This window comes from Pararge aegeria, chromosome 4 (assembly GCF_905163445.1).
Source record: "Pararge aegeria chromosome 4, ilParAegt1.1, whole genome shotgun sequence".
NCBI lineage: Eukaryota > Metazoa > Arthropoda > Insecta > Lepidoptera > Nymphalidae > Pararge > Pararge aegeria.
In genome coordinates this window covers 6,594,847-6,620,821 of record NC_053183.1, presented here as the reverse complement: position 1 = coordinate 6,620,821, position 25,975 = coordinate 6,594,847, and the positions used below count along the sequence as shown (strand labels likewise).

The 25,975-nt window shown below is 34.6% G+C and overlaps 1 protein-coding gene across 6 annotated transcripts in view; it reads right to left on the bottom strand.

Moving 5' to 3' along the window:
* LOC120623303 (dynamin) overlaps positions 1–25,975 on the bottom strand; it is a 48,175-nt gene that overhangs the window by 2,972 nt on the left and 19,228 nt on the right. For 2 of the 6 annotated variants that reach the window (XM_039889257.1, XM_039889256.1), the window contains exons 6-17: positions 24,084–24,293; positions 23,259–23,466; positions 22,543–22,680; positions 21,492–21,649; positions 17,397–17,503; positions 16,389–16,576; positions 15,153–15,272; positions 14,877–14,891; positions 11,315–11,524; positions 10,770–11,004; positions 10,046–10,199; positions 4,711–4,854 (exon numbers count right to left, since the gene is read on the bottom strand). In XM_039889257.1, coding sequence (XP_039745191.1) covers positions 4,711–4,854; positions 10,046–10,199; positions 10,770–11,004; positions 11,315–11,524; positions 14,877–14,891; positions 15,153–15,272; positions 16,389–16,576; positions 17,397–17,503; positions 21,492–21,649; positions 22,543–22,680; positions 23,259–23,466; positions 24,084–24,293 — 1,887 coding nt within the window. Of the gene's footprint in view, positions 1–2,652; positions 4,855–7,431; positions 7,994–10,045; positions 10,200–10,769; positions 11,005–11,314; positions 11,525–14,876; positions 14,892–15,152; positions 15,273–16,388; positions 16,577–17,396; positions 17,504–21,491; positions 21,650–22,542; positions 22,681–23,258; positions 23,467–24,083; positions 24,294–25,975 lie in introns of those variants that run through there. The other 4 variants (XM_039889261.1, XM_039889258.1, XM_039889260.1 and 1 more) reach the window with 4 other exon arrangements.

The following is a 25,975-nucleotide window of genomic DNA, read 5'->3' as shown; positions in this document are numbered from 1 at the left end:
ATATAAAACTATTGTACCTGAACTGCGAAAATCTTTGCGTATATCAAGTATTTTGTGATTTCAAATTATCAATTGCTATGTTTTTTTTTTATCAATACTAAAATCAATAATCTTTAGCTATGGAACAAGGAATTATGAAAGCACTAATCTGCCTACGATAAATTTTTTGGACACAGTAGACACTTTCGTTCATAGGGCAGTTTTTAAAAATGAGTCATTACCTTTTATTAAAAATAAATTAGTATACCATTTTCTTATCCTATTTATATTTAATCACGCTGCTCCATAAACGCTAATGTATGCGACGGATAAAAAGATTTATGACCAAGTGACTCGGATGATAACTGCGGTACCTCATAGATATATGTCATTTCGGACAGTACAACATGCAATAAATTACACGACATAAAGCAATAATAATAAGGGATAAAAGCTACGTTATAAATATATGAGGCAAAAACAATAAACATCTATTTAAACCACTAGTACCGTACCGTTTAAAAAAGTTTTTCGATAATGTCTCAGTCATGCTATCTAGACATAAAAATACTATGAACTATTATACTCGTAAATTATTCATGATCGTAATTACAATGTTAGTATTTAATTCATGCAAAATAATTTAGTTTTATTCATGCTATTACTTATAGTTATGTCTTTATATATTTCAATAAGAAATTACGCAAATAGCCATTAAATTAAATGTTGAACTTACAAATATGTTTGAAAAAGTATTTTAGCAACTATATTTCTATCATGTAGTATTTTAAATAAGGAATATGTAGTGTAACTAAAAATAAAATAAAATTTATTTATCTCGTAGTTAAATGAATTACTAAGAGTAGGTAAACATACTTTCATTCTCAATTAAAATACATGCAATAATTTTAAATGATACATATAAAAAAATTATACATCTTATTGAAATATATCTAATTATTAAAATTTGGCTTACCTAATGTTAATCTTCTGCGGAGTATTTTGTTATAATATATGGTTATTTACGCAAAACCTAATGGATCAAATCAAACCTCTTTAGTACACATATAGCATTTAATTATTCTATTTATACAGCATAAGATTAACAATATTCATAAACTATATCAAATCCAACAATCTCTGCCTATACATTTTTTTTCGATGATACTAAACGCTATTAACAAGAGAGCAAAACTTTAGGGTGTGATTATTTTTAGTTAAATTTCGATAGGTAATACAAATAAGAGATGTGAGATGGCTAGAGTGTTAATTTTGCGTAGGAACTGTATACAACGTCATCACACTACTCTAACAGCCAGTCGGTTTTTTACGAAAATATAACTGAAGGATTGAATCAACGTTCAGTTTTAACTATAATAAATTAAAAAAATATATTTTTTTCATTAATGCACTGCGTAGCTAATAAAACATTAAATTTTTGGTCATACAATACGATTAATTGTAAGTAAGCGTGAATTCTATGCAATGACAATAATTCTCAAGAGTAAAATTCAATTTATTTATATGTAATAAGTATATTTTAATAACGATTTCATAATGGATCACCATCGATGAAACATTCTAGTAATTGACCAAAGACATTGCCAACAGCAACAATACAAGAAAACCGCTTTGGTCTAAGCCATTTATAAGTACATATAATTTTACATACAAACTTTGTAAAGTCAACACTTCGTGATTAATACAACTGCAATACATGATAGTGTATTCGCTAGTATTATATTGATCCAAAATTTTTATTATATAATAACAGACAAGCTTGAATTATCATTACAGTGATCGAGTAAATGCATTAAATTCATACGTAAGATCACTACCTACAAGAGACTGAAATACGAAGTTTGAACCTAAGCTACTGAAACACCTAGACACCGAGGTAAAACATTTTGATTTACGCTACGCAGCTAAAACTACGACAAAATTGTCAAGTGCAGCAACGTCAACAAACAATATTTGAGTCTTAAAATACAACCCTAGCAAATTTACAAAACAATACTATGATATGCATAGTAAGATCATCTGATGCAATCCGGAATGCCGTTATGTCATGCAACTGTTTTATCGCTCTTTTAAGTTGAATCTTCACAAAAGCAATCCATAAAGATTAATTGGACGTAGTTAAACGAAATATATCAAACCCACGTTTTTTTCTATTAACAGACCAAGCTGATGGCCACCCAGCAACTACCCGCACTTTGTCCTTTAACCTTAGGTGTATGTTTTAAGCCTCAAGCGCCTGTACATAAACCTTTCCGGGAACACAGCATTGCAACAATAATGCTGCTTAGCGGAAGAAAAATGCATAAATTCCCGGACGAGCTCAGTCACCAAACGTGTCTGTCACATTTCAACTGACAGTATCTTTTAAATGTCAGTGCGTAGAAGAAAAAACTCACAGTTCTAACGTTATGTCATATTTATCTCATCATCACCATCATCAAACCATTACTGGCCCACTACGGGAATCGGGTCTCCTCTCAAAATCAGAAAGAATTTAGGCCGTAGTCTACCACGCGAGCCATGTGCGAATTGGTAGACTTCACACGCCCTTGAGAACTTTCTCTCTCTAGTCCTCTCAGGCGTGCAGGTTTCCCCACGATGTTTTCAAGCAAGTGATATTTAAATGACTTAAGTTAGCATGCGTTCCGGGGATCGAACTCGGTCGCCACGAAAGAAAAGCCGAAGCGTTACCTACTAGGCTATCACCGCTTACATCATGTTATCGCATATTTCCCTGTAAGGCCCTAAATTTCTCAAAACTATCTCGATGTGGATTAGATCCATTTTGTTTTTCTACGTCCAATAATTATTCATACACTTGATCAAAGCTGTTATTTACAATTACAATATGTCGTCCCCTAAAGTATCTTTAGCCATTGTATGGAATAGCTATTATGAAAATTCATCTTAGCACCTTAAGCCGCTGAATCTGTACAATTAACCTCACAAAATAAACTTTACACATTCCCGATATAAACGGGTACCTTAAATACAATCCAGTAAAGTATCAACATCGTATATTTCGTAATATTATCCTAAAGCACTGCATAGAAGTCATTTGCAGTTAATACTGAAATTTTTAGATATTTTTTTCCTTATATAACAGAATCCAACTATTTTGGCGTCAAACACTAGATTTACATAATATAAATATTTGATTAATAGCATATTTAATAACGCGCAAAAAAATTTTAAACAATTGTGCAATTTTTTTTTACACCTATAAAAAGCTTTAGGCTAGAGGTCCCTTTGTATAATTTTAAAAGTACATTCCTAATTAAAAGTGTGTGACTTAAGTCATAATAATCTAATATTGTGTGTATTATTGAATACTACAATTTAAATCATTAATTGTCGCACCTCCAGCCTTTGACAATAGGTATCAAAATCGTGTGTGATCTTCAAAGTTATTTTAAATTACCGGGAAATCCGCCTGTGATTAAGAAACCTGCGCTCGGTGTTCGTTCATTATTAATAAATACCACAGTAGAGGCCCTATTTTATTAAATCCACGGAATGCAAATAACGTCGTACGTATTTTGACACAACACTTTGAAAAAAAAAGTTAAGAAGGTCACCCCGACTTTCGTTGATCGTTTTAACGATTACGCTGTTCTGCATTTAAGCAACCCAGGCCATGATTCTGGCCATGCCATAGTCTTACATTATCTTTTGTAATCGCTCTTGTAACACTCGTACAAAGTCAAAAGTGATTATCACAAAGGTTTAAGTTTTTCCAGTGAATTAGCTGTAAGTATTTATTTTAAATATTGTATGAAATCTAGCACAGACGGATTTAATTACTACGAGATATGTTTTAAAATCTCGTCTTTTTTCATTAAATATTCAAAACGCGATAAATTTCAAAAACTATATATAACTAACACTATGGTAACATTGTGATTTTGGATATCAAATTTCCATGCGACTTAATAAAAATAACTTTATTCTATCTAATAAACTAAACTTAGCCTGTATTATACCTTAAAAACTGGTTAATCATTCAATACAATGTTAACTGGAATAAAAATTATATTAATAACTATAAATGAAAACATAGACGGAGCGCAGTAAAATGTGATAATTGTGTGATTAAAAGTTTAGAAGCACACTATTCAGTTGACAAACAAAAGCTTAAGTATGTGTTATATTGTACAACAACAATATAAGGTATTCAGTAATGACACAGCTGTTAGATAAAACACATTTAGGGCATTAGGCGAAAGCACACTCCAAAAGTGCAGATCCTTTTAGTTTTGTTTCTTGGTAAATTGCTCGAACTTAATTTGATAATTTGGCAACGTCATTTTTATTCTATTTTTATAAGCGATACGTTTTTATTATATCTTTTATAATTTGTGCAAGACAAATCTTTTTTTTTATTGAAATCTATTAATTAGGTTTTTCAGTGGAAACAGTGTAGATGTCAAACTTTCAAATCCTCTCTTCCATGAAGTGTGTGAACTAGTGGACTGAGGTTATAAGAAAAGTAATATTCATTAAAAGGCTCACAGGCTCACTGAAAAGATTACATCAGACATAAAATTTATGTGAGTGGAAGTATAATATTAAAACTGTAACCACTCCTTAAACGTCGTTGTATGGCTACTGCAAAAGCACCTAACTCTATGTGTATTGTATTGTCAATGTACCAAGAAACCTAACCCTCAGGTCAAAGTGCGCAGAGGTCCAGAGCATTGTATTTTTTACTTGAATCTGGCGAAAGCGGAGCTGAGTTCGCTGATGGCGGCGTTTGTGACCGCCTGTCCGACCGCCTGGTTGATTTGCTGCCTCATGTGTGGTGGCATCTGGTTCATAGCACCGACCGCCACTCCGGCAGCCGAGCCCGGTCGCCTATTATGTATTTTTTATTTTCAATTTTAATAATATTCCCCAGCAAATGCTAAAATTCATATTACGACATAAGCATGTACAAGATCACACGATCTTACTTGACTGAACTGCAGGGTGGTAGTTGACTTTCGGATAATTTCGCGCATGTACCATATTCAATGGTGCCAAATCCTTAAAACTCAATTGACAATTGTTATTGACATGCTTGACAATAGTGTTATCCTTTTCCGGAAGAAAGAGTGAAATGGACAGAGTTACGTCTAGAACTACCAATTTAGTTAAAAGACATCTGGTCCAACAGAATCGGCACCAATGTAACCATTGAATTACTAATAAAGACAGCTAAGCTGCTACTAGACACTTATTCCAGCCCAGCCAAACAAGATCGAGCAAACTATAGAATTTATATATAAAACCGTGTTTTTCAAAATCCAAATGTTAGCGATGTCTTAAATATATCATAGTGGTGTCAGTGGCGTGCAAAGAGGGTATTCACAGGGAATGCAGATTATATAAAATTATAAAAATCTCATTATGAGTTATAAAAAACTTAAGGGCTTTGTAAGTGTTATAAAAAGCCTACCATTAAGTTTTTATAACTCGTACTGGAATAATATAACCTATTTTATGCCATCTGCATACCTTGTCCATACCCTCTAAGCACGCCACTGAACGGTGTCCATATTTTACTGGAATGATTGGAAAAACACTGTTAAACATTAAAAAAATATGTGGATTATAATACTTTTATAGAAGATTGTACAAGAAAAGAAGACTTTGTAAATGTTAACCGTAATAAATTGAGTTTCTATTTAACCACACAGTAAGACTATAAATTTCTCACAGCTTCTCTGTAAGATTTTTCAGAGTAATGTAACTGCCATAAATACAATAAATAATAAAAACCAGTGTTAGTGAAAGGTACAGGGATATAGCATGGACTGGCGAAAAATGATCGTAAACAGCTTTTATATATAATATTTGAAAGTCAACAACTTTTATTTTATATATATTTATCTTCGTTTACGGGTAAGAAATGTCTTCGTAGGCAAATTCTCACTACCCAAGGGCCTTCTCTTTCCCTTTTATACCGGTACAGGATTTTGAAACTAACACTAACTAACACTTATAATTTTTCTATAATTTACTTCTTTACAGACTTCATGTCATTCCTTATTGTATCCCTGAACCTTTCAAAAGTACTCTTACAGGGCAACTGTGAATAAAGTAATAAAAGGTGACTAACAGTAATACAAAGAGTTACAAGTCGTCAGAGGTGATACTACAAATCTCGAATGTTCGTCAAATATATAGTTTCTTTCGCATTTATCTTCCCCCGTCTTTTACACCCTCTTTCCCGACTTTCTAATGACAGGCGTTTGACTCTGTCTTACACATGTCTCACATGGAGTTCGGTTTTTTGTTGTGACGTCATTTTGTGGCACTTTTAGCCTTTTTGTTTCAACATTAACATTGTGTTACCCTCATCGTTAACAAATGGCCTACTACATAAATAATAATAAATCGAAGACCACACACTAATTAGAGACAACAAACATGCAGTGCTTCTAAGCCTACTTTATAACTCAGTATATTATTATATATACGCAAATTATTGTAATTATCAATATACAGATATTGAACATTTTAGTAACAAAAGAATATAATAAAATATATCTTTTACTTTATATTAATAAGCTAATTTACAATTATTATTATTTTTCAAACGTGTTTAGTGCTTTCAATTGTACACCTACAATAAATATTGTTTATGCTTAGATTTTTCTCATTCCACGGACACATCGTTGGGTGCACAACCGTATTACAATAAAGGAAACTTAGGCATGAAGCGGGACCTTATAAAACCTCATGTAAGCATAAGAAAATAAGAGTATAAGTGATAATTTAATACTTACAGATGATTAGTTTGTCAAACTGTTAATCATCATAAAACAAATAGACCCAGTTTGAATCAAGACAGTTATTTCGATTTGTCCAAATTACACTATACTACGGGTTTCTTTTCTTCGAACTGGTTCGAAATATCGCTAATTCAAATTCAAAACCTATTTATTTTTATGTATTTAAGTGAGTTAATTAAACTTTATAAACATTTAGTTAAAACATGACTGCCCGTGGTATGAATAAAAATTAAATCACATAAAACTACAGACTACATTAAATAACTATTTTAAAATTTTGGAAGCAACGCTCTTTCAGACGTATCATAAGTATTCATGGATTAAATCACTAATATTGTATATAACATTTTGTATAAATAATTTAAATTTTGCGGTACGATTGTTAACTCATTACAGTCCTGATGGATAAACAAATTAATTACAGGCTTTTTTAAAAATAATATTACATAATGTAATGAAACAATAAACAAAATTACCGTAATACTCAAAATATGAAAATGATTAATACTAGCAACACCAATGAATAGGATAAAATGGCTTAAACCGGACAAAAGTGACATAACACATTAATCTGGTATATAAGGTGATCAAGAACAAAGTATTTAAATTTACTAAATATATATTACTGGTTAAAAACTGAGTTTCAAAGCAAATAATTTTTTGATTAAGTCACTTATTAAGAACGATATCATGTGAGAAACAGCACAGCATATTACCAAACTCGCGTAAATTAAGGTTGTAAATAACTGGGAGATAAAGCGTTATTGAACTTTGTTTAGTATTTAGAAGAATGAATAGTTTTGTTAATAAACTTCTGATACTTTTGTATGGCGATATGGCTGGCTAGAGCCACCTTAACGTTGGTTTAAATCTGTATTTTTTTAAGTACTAAACGACATAATTGGGATTCGACATAATTTAACTCAAGTGTCCCGTTTGTTAACTTGTGTACTAGGGATAACGCCCACTAGATAACCAGACAGATTCTGTCCCGTTTCCTTTATCCCATTGAAAAATGTTAAAAACCCGAGTCGCAACTTAGCTTCCTATTATCTCTAGCTGCGCTATGATGTTCCTCAACTGACAATGTGTAATGGTGAGTGTTAGAAATAATTTGGTAATATCTCAAACTGCACTAAGTTAACATGCTCGTCAGTTAGTACCTCACGTTCGTAAGTTACTTAAGTTAGTATCGCGCTGACCCCGCTTAACGCCGTCTGCGAACAACCATACACACTATTGCTAAACCTTTGCTAATATACAAATAAATATAATATATATATATATATATTTATATATATATGAGTATTATACGTGTGCCTGTTGGTTTTTCATACTTTTAAAGCAGAAACGGAGCAACCGAGTAAGGCAAATATTTACAGAGAAATAGTTAAAGAACAGGAGAGTTAAATAGGCTACTTTAAAAAAAATATATAAATTACGAGCTGTTGCCCGCGACTTCGTCTGCGTCTGATTTTGTTTTTATCGTATTCAGTATCGCTAAGCCTTAAATGAGTACATGTGACTGTCAATTAATTATAGACAAATAATTTGCAATAAAATAAAATTGCGACTATAATGAAATATCTAAGCTATCCTATCTCTTAAGTTGGACCAGACTGCTCACGGTGTGCCAATTTAATTTAAATCGGTTAAGTAGTTTAGGAGTCCATCGCGGACAAACATCGTGACAGGAGATTTATATATATTAAGATTTCATACAAATGTCGTTGGACTAGTAGGATTTAGTCGCGGCTAAAATCAAGTATTATACCTTAAACATTACAAAATATAAAAGAAAAAGAATACTAATACTATGAGCAATATTAAATTTTTCGCGTTCTTAATCTTATATTATAATGTCTTAGTTGAATTCTTAAAATATTTGTAATACATGTAAGGTTGTTTATTAGCAAAGGCAAAAGTTAGTAGTTAACTATAATTTCCCACATTATTATTATTATTGTAACCGTTGAAAAACATTTATTAATATTACTTTAAAAGGCACAAATACGTTATAAACATGAGCATAAATACCAGGCCCACACTAATAATGCAGTTATGGCTGTTACATCACCCATAGCATATTGTTACTATATAGATAAGCAAAGTTGAAAATTCAGATAAATAAGTGTTTTATACCATATAAAAACAAAACAAACGTGTAAATATAAAAAGTCAAGTAAATAGCATAAAGTAATCGTATTTATCAAACGTGTCGTGACATAAAATAAAATGTGTGTAAGGGTTGCCACCATTTTTAACTTTAAAAGGTTTGGTAGTCTTAACAAGGTAATATCTTTTTTCTTAGCATTTTACCTCAAAACATGTTTTGAAAAAGTCAATAATATTTATCTATGACTAGGCAGGATTATAAGCCCCATCATTTAATTCATATAAAATTATGTTTATTATTAATTACACCTCATTCCAACGAAGATGTCAAGTTTCCTACATTCTGGAGCTTGAAGATTTTATAACACAATCTTTCAGCTTTAATGATAATCTAAACTGATATTTGCAATTTTTTGTAATGTGTTAAACTTTTTTTATAGTGATGGCAACCCTACATTGTTTATGTCCGCATAGTGCGTGTTACATAGCCTGACACCTTTATATCTTGTTCATAAGGATCGATCAACTTATACTAGATACAACATCTTTTACATATTTAAAGTCAATAACCTTAGTGTATGTAAAGTAATGAAAAATCCAAGAAGCGTAAATTTGTCATTTTATATGGAGGACAAAATAACACCACACAAATCTTACAGATTTACTTCACTCTGAAGTTACCTTTGTTCACACGATTATCTACACTAGATGCACATAATGCATCCATACAAGCACACGCAACCGTGGCTATAGATATTTTACAAAAATATCTACTAAAAAAGAAATTGCTTAAGTTTACATCTCAATTTTCTAATACAAGTTCTACATGACTGGGTTACCCAGGCGCTGAAATTGCGACACCGCACCGGAAAGCGCAGCGTTGATTAGCCACGAAGTTGACAGACGACATCAAACAAGTCGCAGGGAGCCGACGAATTGCCCACAAAAGTATTATGTCCAGCAGTGGGCGTCCATCGGTTGATACCATGATGATGATGAGCATTAAAACACGTCGCATTGCGATCATCATGTTTTGAAGCAATATACTCTCTGTTGCCTTCTCTAACGCGTCGATGTTGTATCTTAGTATTAGTTGATCGATGTTCATCTGTGTTATCTTTCGTGGCTGCGACTGTGTAGTGTGGCGTACTCACGTGGGTATGAGCGGGGCGGGGAGGCCCTGCGAGGGCACGGGGCGACCGCCGGGCGGGGGAGGGGCGGAGCCACCTGGCCGCGACGGCAGCGGCGGCGCAGGCCTACCTGCCCCACCGCCGGGCACTGGGGGAGCCCCTCTCTGCCCTAGCGAACCTGTGTTCACATAAAACAATGCCATACAACAAAACAGAAAAAATATTAAGCGTCTAGAATTCTGAACACTAGACACCATATCGCGTTAGGCCTAAATATGATTCTAATCATAGAAAACACAATATTTTTTTATTCTGCCCTTATTCCAGCACTGGCCGGTGCTTAAACTTACGAAAACCTTAATTTTGCAATCAAAAATTTGGTATTGTCGTCCAAAATTATATGTGGGCGTGCACCTGTCATAATACAGTTTCAATTATGTATGTCCATAAAGAAAGTAATTGTACATATGGTACAGGAGTTTGTTCTTCGTCAATACTGTTGATGAGATGAATTTTCAACAGTGCGGCATTAAGATATTTGCTGGCAAGCGGCGGGCTTCGTGTATTACATGACTACGCAAGTGTGACACTAACATAACCTAAACATCATACCATTTATTACAAACAAACAAAAAAGACGCGACGCTACTGGCACCATTTGATGTATCCACTCGACTGAAAATCGTAGATAATCATACTATGATTTCGTGGCTTATGTGCTGAGTAAAACAGACTTTATGTTTCGTACCTTGTTGCGCGGGCGCAGCTCGTCGTGGTCCTCCAGGCGAGGGAGGCGAGAGGCGCGGGTTCGAGTCGAGGCGGCTCTCGAGCCAGTCATTCTTGACGGGTGGCGGTACGGGCGTCGTGACTGTAGCTATTGAAACGTCACCAATGATCCGCAACGACTCTTTGCAGGCGTGGTACATACGCAGCATTTCCTCGCGCTTGAGAGCCTCCTCAGGCGATTCCTCCATCATTTGCGACTGTTGAACAAGTAGATTGATTTCTTAGGAACCAGTAACTTTTTGACTTGTTTACAGCTCAACGGTTTTTGACCATCACATAAGTTTAATTAGAGGTAACATTACTAATTTCGTAAGAATATTGTACTAATGAACATGAACATTGTTCAAATTAAAATTCAGTTCTTACACACCCTGAGAATCATCATGCGAAAAATAAGCAACAGGGATTACTCGCATAAGTAAAATTTCATTAAAATTGTGGTAGTTTCACTAATAAAATTGATTCTGTCTTACAAAAATATTCAACATGTTTATAATTTATAGTCACCTGATCTCCAGATGCGTACAAATGAGCCAGAAGCTCTCCGTTGATAAAATCTTTGGCATTGTTGATGATCATCATCATAATAGTCTTCGGCACGAGATCACGAGTGGTCTTGGTCACGATGCGCATGTAAGAGTCAACCAGGTTTCGGATGGTCTCCACTTGTCGCTCCAACTGAGGGTCCATACTGCTGGTGGCTGACGTATCTGAGCTCTGGAAACAAAGTAGTGTCACATTAATACTCTGAACGAGAATATTGATATCAAGGTTTGGCGGACATGCGCGTTCCTATACAAAGCAGTGGCCAGCACTTTATAAACGTTTACATGAAATGGTTAGCGCAAATCAAGCGATAATACCTGCCATTAAATAATGTTCTAATAATTTTGTTTTTGTGGAAGCTTTGGTTAAGTTCTGTGTCACTTGACGACGCATTGGAAAGATGTGCTGACAAACGAGAGGCGATGTTATTTACTGTATCGTGTGCCTACTACTAAAAATGTGAAGGATAGAATACTGGCGATAGTCTTTTTGCCACGATGAAAATCATACCGCTGACTGCAGCAATCTTTCTGTTAGAGTTTCGAAAGGATGTGCGTGTAAGTCATTATAATAAATGGAATCTTTGCTTACAATATTTTAATAGACTTTTATTTCCGTGGCTTCACTTGGATTGAGGTTCCAGCTGAAAACTAGCTTTGAATGTTTTTGTTTGGTAGGGCATGAACAACAACCTTTTATTCAGTTGCGTGGCAATTCTACTATGCCACGCATGAAAATCATGCTGCTTTTGTTATTGAGCATTTGTGTTAAGTGCTCAACTACCGGAAACGTCTAAGGAGTCCCCTTACGCTAAAGTATTGTAAATAATTGTGATGTCATAGTTTATAAGTGAAAATATTTTAATGTTTCTTCTTTCTTTCTTACCTTGTCGGTAGCAAGCGTTACTAACTAAGTCTGTAAAATATTATTTCAAGTTCTCGGTAGTCCGAAGCTATCTTTTAAATCCCTAGTTTGTGTTAATGCTTAATAGACAATCTGTTAATTAATGTCACTAGGATGACTAAATAATAGATAATGTACTCGATAGCTGCTCTGCATTGCATATAACTGTCTAAGCGTTACAGGAACGCGCACGTCCGTTAAAGGCTATGGTATAAATAACGCGTTTTCAATCATACTGGCTAGATTAAATATTGTTAAAACCGTACGAAACCATGCTACCTATTTATGGTTAAAATGAATAAAAATCCCTTAAACAATTGTCATATGTAACGCTCACTCAAATTTAATATTTTGCTGTAAAATTGCCAACGGTATTTGTTAAAAGTTAGTTCTATATTCTGAGAGTAACATTTACATGTTTACTGCTATCGGATAACTTTAAGCTAAGTTAAGTATTACAACGAATGACTTTGATCTAGCCAAGGAGAAATTCATAATATATTGATATACCCAAAAGTAAGACATTCACTTTTTCAAATTCCTTTTTCAATTATTCAGCAAGTAGGTGTCCCATAAAAAAAGTACTTAGCGTCGACCAGCATAATGGATAATATTATAAAATAATTTAAATAATTATTCGACCACTGTAAAACTATCGGCGCTCTTTTTACGTGACGTGACTTAAACTTTATAGTCAGCTTATAGTAAAATCTGTATTTTGTGTAAATGCAGTCGTATATTTGTTAATTACAAATTATAATGTTTGAAAGCGTCTAGCGCAAAAGTAGTTCTAGAAATCTATCGTGAATTAATAAAGTCGGTTAAATTATTGACCTTAGTTGGTACTATAGCATAATAATATTAAATATTCATCTCTAATTGATCATTGAAACCGGCATGCAAATTGCACTGTAAAAATTTCATTAGTAGTAGCATATGTGTAAAGAGTATATACGGTGACTTTACCAGCGACATGACCCAATTAATCTGTCCATTGCCTGCGATTTATTGTTTAAAAAAATAAGCAAAAAAATATTTGAAAATTGAATTATTAGTTTGGTATAAAGAAGCATCTTATATCGAGTGTGAGCGACGCATTGCGGCGGCGCTATAAATTAAATCAATTACGATCGGTTCTTGCAGCAGAAAATATATTCGAGTAGGTACATAATTTGATACTGCCGAATTTCGTATAACTGTAGTAAACTTAGTTCTTTTCAACATTTCTTAGAATAACTGTAGATCGGACAAATTAAAGGAGTTATTCAAGTTCGATTATAAAAAAATCCCTTTGTATAAAGAGTCTACTCGTCAGCTCTGCAGTGTGCGATGCGGAGGAGTCGCCCTCAACAGCAGACGACCTCTGCCCGCGACAACTATGGTCGGCTTTACCTCCTCGCCGGTATGCTCAACTATTATCGTAGTAAGAAGTTGACTCATTTTAATATACTCGTTACACATATAGTAGTCGCCTAAAAAATAGCAATAAAAAACACAATAATAATCACCTACTGTAGTTGCTAAATTTTACTCACCATGTCCAAATGTTAAAAAAATACTTCTAAGGAAGAAGACCTCGCTAAGTGTTTTTTGCAAGTAAACCAAAACCAAGTTGTTATGCCTTAGTAATCAATATTATCGAGAAAAACATGCAATGTGAATAACCCAAACCCATAGGTCAGGTCTACAAATACTCAAATCGCATTTTCTATATACAAATTATAAGGGTTCTGTATACAGAAAAGCGTTAAGCAGCACACAAGGTTCATAATGCTTTTTGACTTACACTTTTATTTCCACCCAATACCGGGAAAAGCGGAAATAACTAAAAAATAAAGAAACATAATACATAAAAAACAAAACGGTAAAAAAAAAATCAAAACTACATGCAGGTTTGGGATGTAAAGGTCTTTAACGAATTAACGTTTCTTTACAAACCACATTGTTTGATCTACGAAAGCCATCTAACAATGAATGTTAATAAAGTTTTGTATGTTTGTTGTATGGTCATCCCGGTATAATATTAAAGAGCGATTTAATAAAAAAACTTTTTCGATAAGATCTCAATTTTTTGTTACACAAATTATCTTCTCAATCGGGTTTCTAGGATTTTGGTGCAACTAAAACATTTTTAAATTGAATATGTGTTTAACTTAGCTACCCTAAAACACAATATTGAGCTTATTTTATTGGGTTTAGCTGTAAAGGCATAATAAAAGACGTGAAAATAAATTAGTTCACTATAATTATTTCAAGCTTTTTATTATATGTGTGTTTTATAGTTACATATTGAGTACAGTGTTATTTGCGTGTAGACTCTGTTAATGCGAATTAGTGAACACACAGTTTAGCGTGAAAATTACTACACACCAAGTTCCAAACCTTTATTTATTAATAAGTGAACTACATGCCTCATGCTACATTTTAATTGAACGTTAATGTATTTCAAGAAAAACGAGTTCATATAGCTTTTTTTTATACTATAACAGTAAATGACTTATTATTTAAAGAATATTCTTGAAATTCACTTTCGGAATCATCGCTATGATACTAATAATATTAAATATGAGAATGTGATTCATGTGAACATGTAGAACCAAAAAAGCCTGTTTCGACAAACCTCATTTCCCTCGCTCTGTATCGCATGGCAAAACAACAAATCATTGGATAACTGAACACACTGTACTTACATAATAACATTGTATAATAAATTTATAAGTATATAAAGATATAATATAAACTCCATACTATTTTCGGTATTATAAAGCAATACACTGCTTAGACACGCTAAAGAATTTACAAGGATGAAACAAAAACAAAGAATGTATAAAGGGTAAAGAAGAAAGAAAATAAAAACAGGCAAAAGAAAATAAGGAAACACTGAAAATATACAGACCTCATCACCGTTCGCCGCTTCAGAAGTTTTTTCCGGATATACGCCGGCTCTGAGGAAGGACGCTTTCCAAGAATCAACGTCGTCTTGGTTCTCGCAAGACAACTCAAGCTGCTTATAATCCTAGAACCAAATAAGAATATTCATAATATAATAACACTGATAATATTACTAGCTGTTTCCCGCGGCTTCACCTGCGTTAACGTACGAGGTTACGAAACGTGGGACGTATCGAAATCCTATAGTAAAGCATAATAAATGCAGAGCGGGTACCTTACTCTTAGAACTAAACTCCTTTCCCTAACCGGCGTGATCGATTTTTGAATTATATATTTACCTGCTAAAGTATGTGTCCAAGTAAAATTCTATAAATAACAGTTTATATACATAAGATCTTGACTATCAGACTTTTCTTTATTAGGATTTATATTCTATACCCAATAATGACGATTGAAAATCTCTTGATTGTTATTAGGTTTATTTAGCACCAAATTTAATATGAAGAAAATTAAAAACAATATTTAAAGAGTAAAACATCCCGTTTATAGACACATTTTCTGACAGTTTACAAACACAATCATGCAAAATGTTAATTATGCAGAGTTTTTAATAAAATAAATGCTTTGTCAGGATAGAAAAATAACATATTGTATAAATTCCGCGCCTTTGATCTTGTGATAATTGCCGACACCAACCCAGACAGTGTGTATAGAAGTTATGGTCACTTACTTACTCCTGAGGCCAGTAACGGAGCGCCGGACCATTGCGCTTTCTACTCTGACTATCCTTTTACTCTGTGAGAACTAATCTATGTCAATGTCATGAAGATGACTCCTCGGGCTTGGCATACCCAAAAATTGCGTGTGTTCGTTGGGCGTGACATAGGAAATGCTATGTCACGCCGAACTAATACACGCAAACAATATAAAAGGCTTAAGGGAAATATACTGATAAGGAAATATCACTTACGCTTGACTGACTTATCTGCGATGCGTTAGAACGCAGCATATTTAGTCCCTAACTAACATTCTAATGAAGGTTTTAAGTTGTGTTTAGATATTAATGGTAAAACCAAACACGGTCTGCATTAGAACCATAAGAATGAACGTATGATTAGTATTTTTATTGTAAACTACTGGTTTTTCTTGTATAAAAATTGAAAATATTATAAGAAAAAATCTGACATGTTCGACGGTCGGCAGGTGACGTTTTAAAGCGCAAAAAATTATTGTTAGGTACCTTATACACGTTTCGTCCCTCTGGATTGAAAAGCGCAAACATGTGGCGACGCGACATAAAGCCCTGCTCAAGGTCACGCAGCTTGAGTCCATCAAGGGGCAACATATATTTCTTCTCACGCTCCTCTTCGTCCTTGAACCACGAAATGCTCTCCGATGTCAGAACGAACCAGTAGTCTCGGGAACCACCTAATAAATATTCGAGGCGCTACTTTACGCATGTCCATAACTAGGAATATATTCCTACTACGAACATTAAGATCCTAACTTGTTATCCGTGACTACTAGCGAAGTATTCGCGATGTAACTAAGTTCGCGGTGTAATTAATTAATATAAATTACACTGCTGCACAGTGTAATTTAAATGTAATATATTAATTAATAATTTTAATTAATTTTTAACGTCCCAAAAAAATTACGTATTTTTTATAACACCGTATGTAATTTATTTTTATTTTAATGTTTCTTTTAGTTTCGTTCCAAGTTACATTCTATGGTCTTGCACAAATGTCAAAACGGGCCTATTACATTTTTACGACTATAAACCTACTAAAATAACTTTTTTCCATGAATATGCAGCTTCCTTATGGTGTTTCCGTATATCTTTTTTAAATATTAATTTTTTAATTTTAACGTGGGTTTATTTAAAAGGCGGATAAAATATAATCCTTCAAAGCCACAACACATTGCAGTTTCTCTGAGTTACGGCCTTAGCAAAATGTAAGGTCCGCTTTTGTATGTTATCGTTTCGCAAAATCTGCAGTACTGATTTTTATTATATTTTTAAAGTTCTGGCTCTGCGTTTTAATAGAACCATGATAATTTCGACTTGACTTAGACGTTCCAGCGTTTCGATATTTGAAAACGCATTCGCAGTGCAGGTTCAAATCCAGAATGACCAGGTTACAGCATCAGTTTTGACGTTATTATACTATGGTTTAAAGAAATAAAGTTATATAAATATCAATAGTATAAATTTATTGTTTTAAGTTGATTAAAAATAAAATACCTTTCATTATTCCTAGGTTGTGTATGCACATGTATCCCTTCCTGATAACCTGGTTACCGAGTGAACGCTGGCCCGATTTAGCTGCATTCTCCGATTGGTTCTGAGCACTGTAAATAAAAGCATACATTTTAGCGCAGCGGAATATGGTTTTTACTACCAGACAAATATATTTTCCTTGATAAACTGATAATTAATTATATACCTGGTAATATAACTGGTAATTATAAACTGGTAATTAATCATACCTGAACCAGTGGCAGTACTACAGTAGAAGCCTGAAAGCCAGGTTTGCATAAAATAAATATCTTTAAAATTTTGCCCGACTATTTCAAAATGCAATTAATACAATTATTCACGTTGGCGTTACTACAATAGGAGCCTAGAAGCCGAAAAGCCGGGCTTGCGTAACAAAAATATCTCTTAAATTTGGCTCGACTACTTAATTCGAAATGCAAATCATAAAATAATTCACACTTGATAGCAATGAGGAAACGAACACAATGTGATAACGTATGCTCAATAATGTTGGAACAAAGAGTATTGTATAGCACTACGTACTCTGGCAGGTAGACTCTGTGGCATCGATTTAATATGTTACTATCATCTGTGTGCTAGCAAACGGCCGAACGCGATAGAACGACATTAAGCGCCGCGCCGAAACAACACGATCGTGTACCAAGGTCTCTCGCCTTGTCTCGCTTACACTCATCGGGCTTATAAGGGCCTTTTTTTGCTTATTTCACTCATAGAAATGTTAATGTAGCCACACACAATCTAAATTATTTAATGATATAGCATGGACCTAAAATGCATTATGCGCGTTAAAGTTCGTGCAGATGTCTAGCGAGCGACTTCACACTTGTTATGATTTGCGTTATAACAGAGTTTATTATTATTGTTTGTTTGAGTTCGAAGAAGTGCATTTCACTGGTTTGTTTTCTTATAAATTCGATTAAATTACATTAAAAATGAGGTCTAATAGTGCAAATGTGTTTATGGCAAGCTTAGGTGTGTAGAAATATTAATTGGCGAACAAAAGGTAAACTCTTTAATTAACTTGTTTGAAAAAGGAAACAGCTCTCAACTTCGCCGATACCTACGCCAGACTTGTGCATTTCTCAGGGCAGTTAAAACCACAGAAGACAATTTAATGTACGTATAACTCGTCGGGTTGTTGGATGCTCCCATTCTAATAAATTGTATAGATGGTATTGCATTTTTTTTTTCTAATGAAAGAATGGTTCAAACGAGTCTGGTTAGTATTACTTCAATAGCTTTTTCAGAGAAACAATTGAGGTGCTTTTATTGTTTTTATTTTTATTTTAGGCAAACAGCGCATAGAAACTTCTTTATCGCGTTTCGCGTTTCGTCATTTGGCACAACAAGAACGGTAATTTAGAGGGTATGAGTGAAATTAGTCCTTCGTCAAATTAGTCCTGTAGGTGCTGGGCTTGGTCAAATCCAAGACCCTAGGAACGCCACTGATTATTCATACTTGATATCAATGAGGAAATAAACACTATGTTTTAATTTTTATTCAATAGTGTTAGACCAATGAGTACACTAATTCTATGCTACTCTGTCTGAAGGTGTGGTGTGTGAAGGATTATTATTATTATTATTAGTGTTAGGGTATAAAATTTCTGTTAGTTTCTATTATTAACAACGAATCCCGGACCGAGTCAAAATCGACACCTTTAGATATCATAATACTTCAAGAAAAATGTGAAATAATACTTGAGAAAAACTTGTGAAGCGTTTAGCTAAATTATCTTGTGCTATTGAGGGCTGTAAAACTTATTTTCCAATAATTTTCGAGACGGCACTCATAAGTTATTAATGCTGTGAAATGTCGGTTTAACGATAATTTGTAAACGTTTGCGCCCTGAGAGGTCCGAGGTCCCGGGTCCGAGCCACGGTCGGGCAATTTGGGATTTCATAATTACCGAATGTTCTCTGGTCTGGCCTGGTGTGAGGCTCTTAGGCTGTGGCTAGTTACCAACCTGTCGAAAAATACGTGCCGTCAAGCGATTTAGCGTTTTTGTAATATGTCGCGTGGAAACAGATTAGCCCGCTACCATCTTAGACTGCGACACTTACCATATTTTGAGATTGCAGTGAAGGGTTTACTTGCAATAAAAAAAGTAACAAAACTATATCTTAGATACTTTCTACGTTGCAGATAAAAAGCAGTGGTAGATAGGTTAGGACTTTGGCTTACTTTCATGGGGACCGAATTCGAAAGACCAAGGCACGTTTAGAGCCCTCCTAGATTTAGTTTTAAGTTAACGAATGTAGTTGTCACCAACAACTCCCAATTATGGTAAAAAAAAAATAATTATAATTTTATGAAATCTTCATAAGTGCCTGAGAAGGTCTATATGAATAAAACGTTTTTGAATGTGAATTTTTTTATTTGAACCCCGGCACGCTACGTTTTAAGCAATTAAATATTCATTGCTTTAAAATAAATAAATTGAAGTTATTTGTTCTTAACTATTATACTTAACTTATATATTTTAAATTAACCTTATCTAAATTTTCTGCACTTTCCCATGTCCCGGTAGACTGTGTGTTGTGCCTTTTTCTATTAATTGATGGTTTTGATAGTTAGTCAAGGAGCGCCTCATATATTTAATTTCGGTTTTTTTTCTTGCTATGGCTACTTACTAGTATTGATTAATAAAGATAGTCATATAGCATAATAGTTAAGGCTTTTTTAAGCTGATTTTAATTATTGACTTGATTGATTATATAACTTGAACAACCAAACCTTGTTTCAGCTGGCAAAGAATCAAACGTTACTTTAGTTGCACTACATTTTAACATTTTAATAAGTACTAGCGTAATAATTTATATACAAAACCCACGGGATCTCATTAACGATAGGTACACTTTATATTAGAGAAATGATTTTTGGATTGTCCAGAGATTAGTCTCTACAGAAAAAAACCAGTGAATTGAGCCACAGTTTCTAATTTTTATTTGGCAAAGCTTATCGACTTCCCCCATCACTAGTAACATAAAATCTACTTAATTACGAAAAGAACATTGTATGCTTGCATGCTTGTGTATCTTTCTGGCAGCCTATGAAGCCCATAACATACAAAACAATGCATGTCATTGCTATTTTAGTTCTGATTCTATGTATTATTTCTATTTTAGTCCTTTTGGAAAAGAAAAGACAAGAAAGTAAACTTAACTATTTTAGGAAAAAAACAGCTTATAAATTCACCGAAATCTACGTCAGACTTGTGTAATTTCAAACTAGAAAGAACCTCAGAAGAGAAGAATATCGGAATACAGATAAACAACTGGTTGGGTTGTTGGATACTTTCATTCTAATAAATTGCATTGATGGTACTGTATATTTTTTTCTTATAAAAAAACGTTTAACGCTTCTTGTATGATAATCATTTAAATAACCGTCAGGTGCTATAAAAAGACTCCAAAATTCAAACATTTGAGTTCTGAAACTTTTGTATCAATAATAATCGTAATGTTTTTCAAAGACGAGTAGATGATGTTTGCCATTTGACACATCAAAAACTGCCTTTTAGAAGTTATGATGAGTTAAATTAGTCCTATATGTATCTGGTCTTGCTCAACTTCAAAATCTTACAATTTTGGATATTGCATTCTATTTGTTCTTTTAATATACATTTCCTTTAAGTTACAAATTAGTAAATTCCCATCTACATGATTTATTAATTTTAGCTTTATTATAATATAAGTCAATGTTGTGGTATACTTTTGACAACCTCTTTTGCGCAGCGGTGAGTTGTGGTTAAGTTAAGTTGGAGGTCCAGGGTTCGACTCGCGGCAGGAGCAATTTGGGAATTTATAATTTCTAAATTTTCTCTGGTTCGGTGGGAGGCTTCGGTCGTGGCTTACCACTCTAACGACGTGACGCTAATTTTTTAGCGTTCCGGTTCGATGTCGCTCAGAAACCGATTAGGGAAAGGGTTTAATATAACTGCCATAATACCTAACAGGTTAGTCCGCTACCATCTTAGACTGCATGATCACTTACCACCAGGTGAGATATCAGTCAAGGGCCAACTTGTAGTGTAATAAAAACATATGAATACTCACTTGGCGAAACCAATAAAATCCTCGTGGTTGGTGTTCATGTACGCGAGCTCGCAGTCGATGAGCAGTATTAGCTGATCCTTGCACTGCTGCTCACGAGAACGCACGTGCGACATTATAATACGCTCCGTCTCTTCGCGCAGCCTCGGGTATCGCGACATCTGACAAAACCATGAAAATACAGCACGCATCCCGAAACTTGAAGGGTGTGGTTTTAACTGGGCGTTAAAAGGTATATAAATAATAAATAAATATACTTCGACAATACACACATCGCCATCTAGCCCCAAAGTAAGCGTAGCTTGTGTTATGGGTACTGAGATGACTGATGAATATTTTTATGAATAATATACATAAATACCTAGAATATACATATAAACACCCAGACACTGAAAAACATTCATGCTCATCACACAAACATTTTGCAGTAGTGGGAATCGAACCCATTTTCTGAGGCCTTGGGCTCAGAAAATGGGTCGCTGCAAACTGCGCCAATCGGCCGTCGTATATATAGTACGGCATCCGGCGACGGGACAGGGCTAAGGGAATTATTTGAAAAACTGCAGCTGTATCTGTCTAAATTAAGTCCGGCCAGCTTTATAAGTGCGTACTGTAAGTACCTTGTGATAGAGACCGCCAGCTTGCTTGAAAAATTCAATAAATGACCATACGTGGTTGGTGAACACGGAGATGGGAAAGTAGAAGTACAATACATGATGCAGTGAATTTATCTTGCGAGTCCGCTATTTATGAGCATTCTGCATGCATTCTTCATTCTTCATCTGCGATAAGACACCACTCCCCGAGCGTAAAAAAATCCGAGTTTGAGGTCGAATTGCCTGCGGGCATAACTACTGCCAGGTGATTCAGAGGTTTACCAAGTCTTGCTTTATAATTTCAACTATTGATTTTAATTTGTTGCATTAACATTAATAATTAATTTGAAGGCATTTTGTAGAACATGTAAATAAAGTAGGAAGACCCTAAACGGGAAACGAATTGTTTTATGAAATAGCGCGAGTTTAAAACAGTGTTTTCAATCCAACTTACTCACCCTTTCTGTGCAAACTCGGACAACGTTCGAAAGTTCTTGGACGACCAGATCGACGCACTTGAGACTTGGTTCCTTTAGCCGACCGATCTGCTTCTTCACTATAGCTTCGAAAGCCATATCCGGTGTGAAGAGACCCACCTGAAATAATTTACAATATTTAAAATCGTATAGTATATCGCGCGAACTGAAAAAAAAACGCTGTGATGAACCTGGCAAGTTGTACCAGAAATTATTGAGTAGTTGTTTTTTAAATCATTTTAAGTGATCCAGAAATTCGGAAGAAGTTTTAAAGTTCCCAACTGCATCAGGTTCAATATTTGGTAGAGGTTAAGTGTTACTATGTGCAAGATAAGAAAGGTCACAGGGCCATGAAATTCTGAAACTATAGTGGCAACTACGAGGAAAAAATAGAACGATGGTGCAGATCTGGTATAACCCCCTATTCTCGCAAACTACCGTTGTAAACGAGCGGCACAGAACGTATCCGTTCAAGCTTTATAAAATTGTTGAATTTGAAGAAAAGCCCTTGATATTTTCTAGGCCAGCGCGCCCCAACTTAGACCGCATCATTGCTCTACATCAGGCATAATAGTTGTCAAGCGCAAGTCTATCTAGTATAAAAAAATAAAGAAATATATATATATTAGTGATTGATTGATTGATTATAAAGGGTTAGAGTTGCCAATATCAACGATAGAGCATACAATTGTACTCACTCTGATACCATGGATGTTACGAATGGCGAATGCGATTTCTCTGCGCAGTTCCTTCTCATCGAATTCCATCTTGACGATTTCGAAGGGGAACCTTTCGTGGAACAGTCTGTTGATTTTCGCACCTCCGGACAACTCGTTCGTATTAATCTGCGCCGAGCCTGAGCCTTCGATGGTCCTCTCGAAATCTGTTTGCAGTTGTTGGATCATCCTATTCAAAACGCGAAAATCATTGTTTATGTATATTTTAACAAAAAACTAAGATACTCAAGCTTAACTTGAATACTATGCGCGCGAAGTCGTTACTCGAACTATTACGATAATATAAGATAAAATTATAAGAAACGGTGATAGCCTAAAAGTTATGGAATTCCAACATGCACCTCTAACTTTTCGTTATGTGCGTTTTAAGTAATTAAAAAATAACTCGCTCCAACGATGAAGGGAAACATCGAGAGGTTTCCTGCCATGCCATGTTCACAAAGGCGTGTGGGGCCACCAATCCGCACTGGGCCAGAGCTGTGGACTACTGTTTAAACCCATCTCATTGTGAGATGAGACCCGTGCCCTGTGTAGGCCGGCAATGGGTTGTTTCATATATGAAGTGATGATGAAGTCTATAGAATCAGCTTCCGTATGCTACTGTTCACTAAACTGGAAACATACTAGATGGACACAGATTAGACATATTTAAATAACCTTGAATTTCTTTATAGAATTGTTTATTTTCAATTTTGTAAACTAAGTTCCCACAGGAATTGCTATTAATATCCGACTCGAGCTACGCTTGGAATACAATAAGTATTAATTAAATGTTGAAGCACTTACTGTAACATAGCCTTGGTCTTAATAGACGGGTCGTCGGGTCTGAAGTGCTTGTATTGGTCCACATCCTTCTCGAGTGTTAGCAGTTGCTTCTGAAGCTTGTCCCGTAGGCCGGGCAGTGTGTCTCGAATGTGATTGGTCAGCTGTTGATTCAGCACTCGCTGCAAGTAAGGTGTGCCCAGCCGATCCGCAAGATGCCGGTAGGAGGGGTGGCTGAAATAGTATTCAAAAATTCAAAAAAATTCTAATTTCATTTATTTCAAGGAGGCCAGATATGAGCACTTTTGAAACGTAATGTATTTCTGTTTGTAGTGACTCTATTACCGGTTCGGCAGGCAGATTCTCCCGTTAAGGAGCCGGCAAGAAACTCAGTAGTTACTTTTTTCCAAATTAGTATTTATTTATTAAGTAAATAGAGCCGACCCGAATTCTATTCATACACAAACGATGAACCGAGATGAAAATTTTAATTTAAAAAGACGCTGGTCCAATCAATCAGCACCACACGTCAGCCTATTTTAATACATTGGAAACGTAAGTAATGTGTATTCGCGTCACATAATAGCATATAGATTGCCTAAGTACCTACCAAGAACCACAAAGAGGAAAGAACTCCTTCTCGCGATTTCAGATGCATAACATCATGGGGTTACAAGTTCGAATGTCACAAACGTTTACATTTTAAATAACACGGCATCTCATCTTAGAGCACATCGAGCCATTAACGCCAAAAACGGCAAAACTTTGAGTTCTTTTTTCAATATTTTTTTTTAAATATGCTGTAATATTGAAGTTTTATAGTAGAATTATGTTAGCCGTGGATTTTCAAGCTCCCTACAAGAGACCTATGTCCAGCTGTGGACGTCAATCGATCGTAGAGATGATGATTACATTGCAGTTTACCAACACTTAGTTCTGTAAAGATTCTTCCCAATATTACAAATGCAAAGTATGTTTTTTTGTTTATCCTACATTCACATCCTAAGCTTAACAAGTAATCAACTTTTTGGCATATAGTTAAAAGGACACAGAGTAACATAGGCCACTTTTTATTTCAAGAAAACAATCAGTTCCTACAGGATTTGTAAAAAAAACCGTAATAAACGCGAACGAAGAACGCGGGCACAAATATAAACCTTCTTCTGTAAAATTTGTGTTTTGTCGGTAACGCTCATAGCTCGATATTATGATCATATTCTGCTTCATATTATTGGCTACAATGATAACAATGATAACTACAAATCTGTTTAATGCAAATTGTTCTTCTAAGCACGCCTTATTTGTATGAATCGAATAAGTATACAGGGCAAATACGACAAATTCTGTAGATACTCTGCGACTGCATATACCTATTTGCGAATAAAATAATGGCTGTATTAACGATGCATTCAATTATTGGTATGCCGCATAACGAGATGCGTCCTTCCTGCTTATAAACATCACATGATTTTATTATAATCACAAGTCACTCTATATCTACTAGAACGCAATTTTAAAAGAACATATTTTTTGAAGTTACTCTTAAGCTATTAGCTGTTATTCTGCCTTTGCACGTTTTATATATATATATATTTTTTGTTTTTCAATCTCAATGAAGATTTTATCTATCTACCTAGCTGTATTATCTTTCTCACTATTTATCCCTTAACAAGACTACCTTATGATACAATTTGATTGTATACTTTTGGATTTAAATATTTACTACCTTTTTCTTTTTTTTTTTTTTTTTGTTGACGGGGGGGAAATCTTCTCAAAAGATGCCCAATTCTCTGTGGGAGAATTTGGGTTATGTGGGATTTCTACCCACTAAAACCCCCTCGGTTGCCAGCCTCAGTACATAATGGGAGGCTCCGGGATCTCCTAGGAACGCACCGGTGCCTCCCTTGCACAACGCT